Source organism: Cynara cardunculus (assembly GCF_001531365.2).
Source record: "Cynara cardunculus var. scolymus isolate 2C chromosome LG 12, CcrdV1, whole genome shotgun sequence".
NCBI classification, from domain to species: domain Eukaryota; kingdom Viridiplantae; phylum Streptophyta; class Magnoliopsida; order Asterales; family Asteraceae; genus Cynara; species Cynara cardunculus.
Window position 1 is genome coordinate 10,038,305 of NC_037539.1, and position 11,030 is coordinate 10,049,334.

At 38.4% G+C, this 11,030-nt stretch overlaps 1 protein-coding gene across 1 annotated transcript; it reads right to left on the minus strand.

Moving 5' to 3' along the window:
- Positions 1–4,062: 4,062 nt before the first annotated feature.
- LOC112523678 (SNF2 domain-containing protein CLASSY 3) lies at positions 4,063–9,236 on the minus strand. Its single transcript, XM_025133365.1, has 7 exons — positions 9,170–9,236; positions 8,869–9,006; positions 7,696–7,773; positions 7,423–7,593; positions 6,377–7,146; positions 5,955–6,134; positions 4,063–5,871 (listed from the first exon to the last, which is right to left on the minus strand). The coding sequence occupies exons 1-7, from the start codon at positions 9,234–9,236 to the stop codon at positions 4,063–4,065; spliced, it is 3,213 nt and encodes a 1,070-aa protein (XP_024989133.1).
- Positions 9,237–11,030: the final 1,794 nt, after the last annotated feature.

Sequence of the window (11,030 nt, forward strand, 5' to 3'; positions counted from 1 at the left end):
TTCGATGCTGCGTGGTGCGAGTTTGTGCTCCGAATAGGGCCTTAAGTAAGGAAACACTCGGCATCCAAAAACCTTAAAATTGTTGTAGTTTGGTACCGAATTGAAGAGGACCTGAAATGGAGATTTATGTAGCAACAATTTTGTAAGGAGACGATTAATAATATGAATCGTTGAAGAGAAAGCATGCACCCAAAAAGTTGCAGGTGCATTTGCACCAAATAACATGGCAAGACCGGTTTTGGTTAGATGTCAATGCTTGCGTTCTACACGTCCATTTTGTTGCAGAGTGTATGGACACGACATTTGATGATGAGTACCATTATCAAGAAACAACTGTCAAACTCGATTGTTTAGAAATTCGGTGCCCCTGTCACTTTGAAAGACCTTTAGCTTGCAAGAGAATTGTGTTTGAGAAAACTTTAAAAAGTTTTCTAATACCTCRAAAAAACTAGACTTTGTTTTTAGAGGATAGAACCAAGAAAATCTCGAGTAATCATCAACACATAAAGCATAGTAACGATATCCATCAACTGAAGTAACGGGAGCGGGTCCCCATAAATCACAATGAACCATGTCAAGAGCATGCAAAGATCGTTTATCATTTAATTGAAAAGGCAAACGATGTTGCTTTGAAAGYTCACAAGAGGAACAAAGACTTGGTCTTGGTAAGATAGAAGTAAGATGCAAATACCCATGTTTATTGAGAATAGTGATAACATCAAAGGCAACATGGCCAAGTCGTTTATGCCATAATTCAAACGAAGCTTTAGAACWAGAAATAACCGATGCAGCAAGAGCTTTAAAWCCCGGGTTCAAAACATAGAGTCCATCCTTATGYGTTCCTGTGGCTARGATAGTTTTGCTGACCGAATCCTGGATAGCAAAGTAAGATCGAGAAAATAAGAAGTCAATCGGGTAATCATTAGTCAATTTGCTAACCGAAAGAAGTTTCTTTTTGATATTTGGGACTATGAGAACATCCCGTAATTTGAAGTTCGGGTTAACCGATAATGTACCAATACGAGAGATGGGGAGTAYATTACCATCTCCAACTGAAACCTTCTCATTTCCATGATAAGGCACGGATGAATCAAGAGTAGCCGAGGATGGAGCCATATGGGCTGTTGCACCAGAGTCCACGTACCAATCCGGACTAGAGTCATTTAGTCTGCAATCGGCGTTAAACGCCTTAGCCAAATTTGCAGTCAAATTGGAAGAGTTTTGGGCATAACTTCCCAATTCTGGACAAGATGTGGCATAATGACCTTCATGCCGACATAACTGGCAATGAGGTTGTCGTCGAACACGGCCTCGAGAGGAAGAAGTGCCCCGATAAATTGACCGTCCAGATCTGCCCTTTCCACGCGAAGGCTGCGGAGAATGACGAGCARTAAAAGCGACGGGAGAGGGAGCAGAACTGTGTAGCGACGAAACAAACAACTCGTGACCCTCAACTTGAGCAATAAGATCACGAAAAGAAGGTCTTGGTTGGACAGCTCGGTAGGCAGTAGAAAAGGTTTCAAATGACGGTCCTAAGCCACATAAGAACCAATGGCTCTTGTCCATGTCGGGAACCGGTTGACCGATGGCTGCAAGTTGATCACAGATAGACTTGAACTGTTTAGCAAAATCAGAGACAGAGAGATTACCCTTTTTGAATTGGCGGAGAGAGTCTTTAAGATTCTGAGATCGCTCCATAGAATCATGGCTATAGGCCGCTTCTAAGGCTTGCCATACAGCACGAGAAGAAGAGAGACCCAACACTGCTGCCATGGCTTCTTCGGACAGAGAAGATTGAAGAATAAGAAGCACCTTATGATCGGTTTCAACCCAAGAGAGATAGTCAGAATTTTGGGTTTCTTTGTCGTTGACCAAAATAGTTTTGGAGGAGCGGGGATACGAGCCATCAACAAAACGCATCCACTTTTGATGAAGCAGCAACGGGTTAATCTGATTTCGCCAGAGGAGATAGTTGGAGGAGGTTAGTTTGATGGTGAGCATATGAATGAGAGTGTTCATGGGGAGAGAAGAATCGGTGGAGGCCATCGAAGATGAAAAGAAAAGATCGAAGAAGGGGCAATAGATGCAAAGGGTTAGGAGAGGAACGAGATTAGGCTGATACCATATGAGATTAAGAKAAATATTCCCCTTGATTATTATTGACAATTGGAAGGAGTATAAATACAAAAATACAACGTAATTATAGGAACTATACAAGGAAAATTACAACTAATTTGACTAATCAAATAAAACTAATTAAGGAGAGGATTTGTCTCCAATAGTTATTGAGGTGTTTGAGCGTACCTACTGTACGAACCGGAAGCTCGATCCAGGTTCGTTAGACCCGCTTATTGATCCTCCTCAGTGCAGTTACCCAAAAGCTGTATGGTTTCATGTAAGTTCAATAAAACCATTACTTTAGTTTATAGATACGTTTCATATTCTTAAAGTAATATATTTTAAAAACCGTAGTGGTGCTCTTAGTTCGGGCTACCATTGTTGGGCATACGTGAGGCTAAATAAATAGGTGGAGAATGTAATTATCATTGGTAATTAGAGTGCTTTAATTGTTAAAAACAAGCATTGGACATGTTTGATTTACAGCCGTTATGTTGCTGAAATTTCTACATATATAAGCTCACCCGTTTTTGTTTTGGTAAACAACATGAGCAATTTCAAATCGTTTAGGGATGGGTCACAGTCTAGTGCCGACACTCTTCCCCCTGATGAGGCATTTCTTTGGAAGCAGAGTGTCAGATGATGGAAGAAGAAACGTCTTTTTGGTTTCGGGACCTCCCAGGATTCCTCTTATGCTATGAATGGTAGATGGGGCAGTAGTACCGTGAGATCATACAATATTAGTTCAACAACGAAGGTATGTTGATTATATTGTTATGTACTTTCCCATTACTTTCATTGTGAACAAATTATTGATTTTTGTCAAATATTGAATATTTACAGGCATCGGAGTTGAGAGAGAAGTTGACAAGGGTAGAGGAGGAGGTACGACTGCAGGAGGAACGCCATCAGGCCGAGATAGAGGCCGAACGGAAGAGTAAGGTAGACCTGGAGGCCGAACAGGCTAGACACACTGCTTGGTTAGCCTAGTAGATCATGTTATCGGAGCATTTTGTTGTGGAAAATGTGTCGCTAAAAGTTCCTGGTCCCTCGCTAATCCGTTGCTAAAAGCCTCTATCACTAGATATACCCCTCGCCAATCCATCACTGGAAGATTTCCGTCGCTAATCTGTCGTTGAAAATTTTTCGTCGCAAATCGGTCGTTGAAGTATTCCGTCGCAAAAAACCCCGTCGATAAAAGTCATCATTGATTCGTCGCTGATAGCATTACCTACGAGCTTTTAACCGATGGACTATCAATGGTGTATCAACCGCGAAATAGGCCTTTAGCGACAGAAAAATCCTCATTTTTTTGTAGTGTTCACTGTTCAACATTCACTAAAGCATGATATTCACAAATAGAGAGTTCTTCTACTTGAATGTTTCCACCAATGGTAGTTTACGTATAACTCAACCACCATAACTTTAATCGACTCCTAATATTTTAATTTGGAGAATCAAGTTTTTAAACGAGCCGAGTCGAACATTGGTGTTTGAACTTAACAACTTGAGCTTCATAACACCAATATTCGAGTCGACTCGTTTAAAAACTGATTAAATTTTTCGAGCCGAGCGCATATATCCGTTCGAGCATACATTTTTTCAAGCCAAACATATTCATAAGCTCATAAATCATATAATCAAAATATATAAATTATAGAGGTCAAGCCAATAAGCGGCTAATAAGATCTTGAGTTTGATCCCGTAAACGATTATCAAGCTCGAACAATATTGAAAAATATTCGAGCTCGAATATAACTATGAAAAAGTTATATGGGCTCGAATTTCGTAATATTTTTTCGAGCCGTAACTCGAATAACTTGTAGCTCGACTCGTTAGCATCCCTACGACGTCAAATGGCTAATAATCTTGAGTCTAAATATATACGATCTTGATTCAAGAACTCAAAAGGGTACCTCAAAAATCAAAACTTTTGATCAAATTTCACGGTTCTTTTTCAGGGTATCTGATCTTTTTGAACATATCTTTCAGTTGTTGATGATCCATCATTTCTTGCAAGATCTTATCATTCACCTCCATACCACCACCCTGCTCGTCATCCATGGCAGAAGATGAAGTAGAAGAAGAAAAAACCAGCTCCGCTAACCGCCCTTTCGCCACCTGTCTATCGTACTTCTCCTCCTCGGTTGTTCCGGCCGCCATCAGATGGTACGTATACACCACTTTCGTTTGCCCGAGCCGATAAGCTCTACTGATCGCTTGTCTTTCCACAGATGGGTTCCAAACGACATCCAAAAGAATGACCCTTGAAGCACCGATGAGATGAATCCCTTCGGAGCAGCATTTCGTCGATGCCAGCAAAACTTTCACTTTACTGTTTGGATCGTTGAAACCGTTGATGATCGTTTGCCTGACCTTCTGATGTATCTTTCCTTTGATGATCATGATCTCCCTTCCTTCCTCCCAAGCAAACGTGAGGGCGATTTGGTCTTTTAACAGCTCTAACGGCGGGATATACTGGCTGAAGATCAAAACTTTTTCGTTTAACGAAATGCTGAGCCGAATAAGCTCCATAACGAACCTTGTTTTCACTCCAAGATCAGGATGAAGTCTTACTTTTTCTAGTTCTCGTGTTTTTGTTAACTTTTCTTCTGTTTCGGATAACGAGCAATGGAGGAGAAGAGAGGGATGAACAGAAACCAACGCGACTTTATGTTCATACTCCAAAGTTTTCGATAAATTTTCCAAATTTACGATGAATCGCTTTTGAAACGGAGGTGGATTCAGCAGAATGACACTTTGTTTTAACCCCGGAAGCTTGCTTTCGAGAATATGGCCTTTGTGGACATGAACAAAAGGCGAAATGATCGTTTTAAGCTTCTCTATATCTTCAGAACCCGACCTACAACCTCTAGATTTCGTACCATTCTTCTGTTGAATCATATCTGCAAAAATCTTTTCGTTCTCAATTCCAACCGCGGTTGCAGGTCTTACTAATCGCAAAGTGTTGAACAACTCCCGGAAGTTGTTTTGAAACGGGGTTCCTGATAGAATCACGCGGTTTTTGGTTTTAAGCTTCAAAAGTGTGTTCCAGATGTTGCTACTTTGATTCCGAGGCGTGTGTCCTTCATCAAGAACGACTAATCTCGGCACATCGAGCAAAAGGTTTCCCATTTTTTCAAGATTTGGGTTCTTCGCGTTCCCAGCTAGTTTTTCGTACAAACTGTAACTCACGCCAAGCACGCTTCCACCGTTGCTCCAAGAACTAATCTTCATCGCACGGATCAAATCTTTTTTACGTTTCATATCGCCATTCACCATCTCATTGCTCAAAAGATCCAAGTTATTAAGGTTGATAAACGAAAACCCCATTCGCCATTTCTTGAACTCGGCTTCCCACGTCAAAAGCATGCTCGCCGGAGCCACGATCACGGGACAACACTTGGGAAATGTCTTGAGAAAGGACTCGATAAACACGATGGTCAAGAGGGTTTTACCGGTTCCAGGAGCATGCGATATGATGCAGCCACCACCACCCTTTCGCGAATCGAGTTTCTGTAATCTTGAAATCTCGACCGTTCCCGCCAAATTTTCCCACAAAAACTTGAGCCCTTCTTGTTGATGGGGATACAAACGGGTTTGAATCCTGGTAGGAATGAGATCCCAGAATGTGCCTTCGGTTTTCTCGCATAGATTCCAATCTGAAGCTTCAAAATGCAGGTTTTCAGAGCTAGAAAACTGTTGTTCATTAGAAACATAACTTCTTTTTGATCTATCTGGTGCATAGTTTGCCTGCAAATAATGGATATAAGTTCTTTAGTTCGCAAACCCGACACGAAAACAATGAAAAAACATCAAGATTTCGAGTCACCCACGAGTTTTGATATCGCAAATCTGCTCTCGAGAATAACAGCTCCACATAAACCACATCTCATGCCCGTTTGTTCTTCAAAGTAAACATCGTCGTGCTCCCCCCTTTGGCAAAGTTCGAAATGAGATGGTTCGATATCCTCCTCGTTCTTGCCTTTGTAATCGTCTTTACCTCGATTCTCAACCTACAGAACGTTGTTTCATAGATGAAACGTCAAAGAAAGTCTTTTTCATACGATATTATTTGAATACGACTGCCTTGTGAAAAGATGTGTTCACGGGACACGTTTCAAAGTATCTTAACAGGCACGAACTTGGTTATAAAACCTCTATATTGCATAATTCTTAGGATTATATAAACTTAATTCCTATAAAGCTAAGACATTCAGATATATTTGGTGCACAACAAAGACGAAAAGATACGAACCGTTGAAGTTTTGTAGGAACCTATTTCTTCACATTCGAGCTCAAAATCCATCTCCCGAAACAGACCTTCAACATCTGAATCGTCTGTTTTTCGATTCAATGACTCATCCTCACTGTCATCAAATCTGAATCGTAAAGGAAGACGATAATCATCATCGTCATCATCACCCTCTTTGCCATGAATGCCTCCATTCCGAATGATCGAATCCAAGATAACATCTATAGATCCACCATTTTCTTCTTGCAGGACTCGTTTACTCTTACGTTCTCGATGTTTGACACCATTCGCTTTATGTTTCGCATTCGTTTTTCCTTTTGTATCAGAATCACTCGAACAATGCGTCGGATTTTTGTCCATTTTCTTCGTTATTGCTTTTGGTACCGAATGATTCTTCTCTTTTCTGTCAACTGATCCAAATAAAACCTTTTCCTCCATGTTCTTCTTATGTGATTGCTTCCTATTTCTGGGCTGGTTTGTCTTCCGTACTCGTGGCAAAAAATCCGAATCGTGTGAGTTGTCATTCTCGCTTTCAATGGAACTCGATCGCTCATCATCTTTAGTAGATTGATACAAGCCCGTGTTTGTATTACTCGTGGACTGGTTCAGTATCTTGTTTAGCAAAAAGTCCCAGTTCTCCGAGTTATCGCTCTCACTTTCGCTAAAACTCGATGGTTCATCTTCTTCAGTAGACCGATCATAGAAGCATGTTTTCATATCGGTTTGCTTTCGATCATGATATTTGCAGAATGTTTGAAAATCTTCATCAGTATCTGGTTACGATATTAACCGTTACAAACGACATGATTTGAGAAAAAAAAATACAAACATTACAACAAAATTTGCTTTATAGGGTGTAAAGATATGTCTAAATGTCCTAATAGACTGTTTCACAAAACTTCGTTTATAGCAAAAAGTCATATATAGTTGACTGAATAAGTTGTGAGTTCCTTAAGCTCATTAAGCTGTTAACAAATAGACTTTTAGACATATTTGACGTTCTATAAAGCTGAACGTTGCAGTGAGATCGAGAGTCAAGAAACGCTCACCTTCGATGTCATCAAGAACGATGATTGTATCGTTTGAATCTGAGTCATCCGACGAGTAGAAAAAGTATGTGTGCTTCCCGGTTTTAAAGGAACTTGCCGAACCATAACCATTGCTCTCCGTCACAATCTTTGGGAACTCGATATCATCGATTTCCTCTACCCCATCGCTCTCTTTCGATAAAATTCAGTAACAAATAACCGATTGACAATATGAAGGAACGAAGAAAACGACATATACAAATACAATCTTCTAAGATATCATAAGAGAATTACCTTCCTTGTCACTTTCTTCCTCTTCCGACTTAATCGATTTCTCGAGTCTTATATTTAATCTAAAAGAGATCCCGGATCCTAAATAAAGCATTATCCAGACATTTTATTCAGTACAACAAACAAACAACAGTTTAACGACTTTATCCGTACAGACAACAAACAAACATCAATTGAGAATTTTGAAAAGGTACCATCTTCATAGTCTTGATCCTCATCTGAATCATCAATCCTTATGGCTTGGTCAAGTCTTCTTCCCAATCTACTGGACCCTTTGGATGCTATATATATAAAACATTATATGACTCGACTAACAAAAAACCACAAATAGAAGACAAAATATTGGGAAACAAAAGGTTCGGGTGGACCCAAGGAGGTCCCAGGTTCAAATCCAATAAAGAATAAAAATCCCCGTGTGGCCACGGAGGTTCAAATGCGGTGACTCCGACTATCTACAAAGCAGTCGGGTAGCATAGCGGGTTGGATATCCAGGTTCATCAAAAAAACACAAATAGAAGACAAAATATTGGGAAACAAAAGGCCGGGGTGGACCCAGAATTTTTCCCACTTTTAAGTGTGACCAAAGGCCTATAAAGCTGCGGTTTGATCCTATGGAAAAGCCAACATCGTTACACGATTTCTGAAGAGAATCGATTTTGAGCAAGACATAAGTACGATGTTTTTTTGGCATAATTCCATCGTTTTAAGGGATTTTTAGCTTTTTGGTTGATTTTAACAGACATTTGTTGGTTTTGTCAAATATAAGTATTATATTACTTAAAAAGGAAAGACAAATGTTTTACCATTTTGATTGCTTGTTTCCTCATCAACTATCTTGACTTCATCGATGGTTCTTGTGGTTGATCTACAAGAACCTTGGAATCCAACATAAAAAAATTACTTATGATACAAATTAATTTTTTTTATTAACCCTGATATCCAACTCGCTGTGCGAGCCGATTAATCACAGTAAGACCACCTGCTTTGCAGATAGCCCGGAGTCAGCGCATTTGAAACTCCGTGGCCACAAGGGGATTTTTATTCCTCCTTGGATTTGAAACCGAGAGCTCCAGGTACTTTTGACCTTTGGAGCGAAGCTTAAACGAATCAGACACCACCCTTGTGGTCGTGATACAAATTAATTAAAGAAAATAAACATGGGAAAACAAGCATTACCATTAACTGTTTTAGAAGCTCTCTTCTTCTTAATCCAATAACTATCTACATCAATAACTTCATCAAATTCTTGTTCAGAAACCCCTATTTCTCTGTTTCGTTTTCGAGATTGGTCGCTTGAAGAACCACAGCACCATTCTGTATTGGTTCATCGATTAAACCCCAAACGATTATGATTAATAAAACAAACAAACACCAAAATGATCAAAAAGGGTTTATAAGAAACCCATAAAAGATCAAGCCTATATATATATATATATATATATAATGAAGCAAGATTCATGGTGAAGTTATTTGGTACCTTGCAAAAGAAGGTGTCGTTGAAGGCGAGTTCGTTTTGCGATACATGAGCTGGAAATGGTCGACATTTTGATCAAGAATCAAGGACGTATATGATTTGAGCAGCAATGGAGAATGGAAGCAGATGAAGGGTCGGTCGGTAAGATGATGGTGAGAGTGTGTGTGAGAGAGAGAGAGAGAAGAGAGAGAAAGCTTGTTTTAATAGCCTGGTGATTCGTTTACATTTGAAGGGACTGCCCGCTAGTCCGCTACAAATCATGTTGCCTGCTTTTGCTAAAAATAAACACCGTACAACCTGCAAATCAGACACACTATTAGAATTTCTCGGTGTTTCTGATTGTTTAGATTACTGAAAGTTGTGATTCAATTTCAGATTGAAATATTTTGATGGTATAATCGAAACTTCAATCGGATAGAATTTAGTAATTCGAAGAGAGAATCGATGTTATGAATCTATCTGTACCCCCGGACCCCCGTCGTTTAGGGGCTTCGCCCCTAAATAACGGTATACTTTAAATCGAAATAAACTCAAACAAATGTGCATTCCGCACCACCCTTACTTGTTCAATATTTATCAAGATTACATTGGTCAACAAATTAATACCGTTACGCTTAAATAATATTGGTGATACAAATCACTAACATAAATTATCATTCTCGTTCATCTTCTTTGAAAAATATTGCGATTTTTCGTCTGTATGGTTTTGAAATAACGATTTTCATTTTATATAATTTATAATTTATCGTCATTTTCATTCCTGATACTAAATGTGTTAAAAACCATTCATTAATTTAACCGTGTTTAATCTTTTTGATTTTTTTTGTTGGTATTTTAGTGTTTTTGATACAAAAATTAATTAATAAAAAAATTATATTATTTTGTTATTGTTTACCATAAATAATTAAATATTTTTTAATTTTTTATCATTATAATTTTAGTTTATTATGAGTTCGATTTATATCATTAATATCGTTCAAATACAAGTCGTTGAATACTCATTATATAAAATTACTTTAATTATTTTTTCTTTATTAAAGATCAGTTGATTTTATTTTTCATAGGTATAAACAATTAACTATTTTTAGATTCTTTTTATTAAGGGACCGTTTACCAAACGCTTATCCGGTAAGTACTTACTGGGTAATTTTTCTCACTTGATGAACATGGCAAGGGCCAAGAATCTTATCCGGTAAGAACGATGATAAGGATTAAGAGTCTTACCCGGTAAGTGAGAGTGTTGACTCTTACCCGGGTAAACACTTACCAGGTACATTGTTGCATAGGATACGTTTTGATGTACTATAATTTTACCCAATAAAATAAATTATAATATTGACTCATAACATTAAGCACTTATCGGATAAGCATTTAGATAAACGACCCCTCAATAAATATACAGAAAATCTAAAATAAAAGAAATGCCAAAGCCATGTTATTCTGTTTCTGTAGGCACCCAGTCAAAGTTCATGTAATTTTTGTGTTTCCATTTTCATCCTCCATCTTTGAGATTGCTCTCATTTTTCTTGGTTGTGTACATATTATTCTTGGGGTAATAATTAATATTATTTATATATCTATACTATTGATACGTACTAAGTATTTAGTACGTAAAGTACCTTTTTATTCTCTTTTAGATAGGTTATTTTCTATTCATATCCCAACTTTGAGTCATTTTATCTCTTTTATCTGTTTTTATGCTAAGAAGAATGATGATCCTGTTTTTAGTGGATTTTGGTCTAAATTGATCTTATTTTGGACARATTGGAGCAGGTTGATGCTGTGGAAATGTGGTAGCATGACCTGATGGCTGATAGAGAGATGGATGAGACTTAGAAGTGATTGACATGATATGGGAAGACAT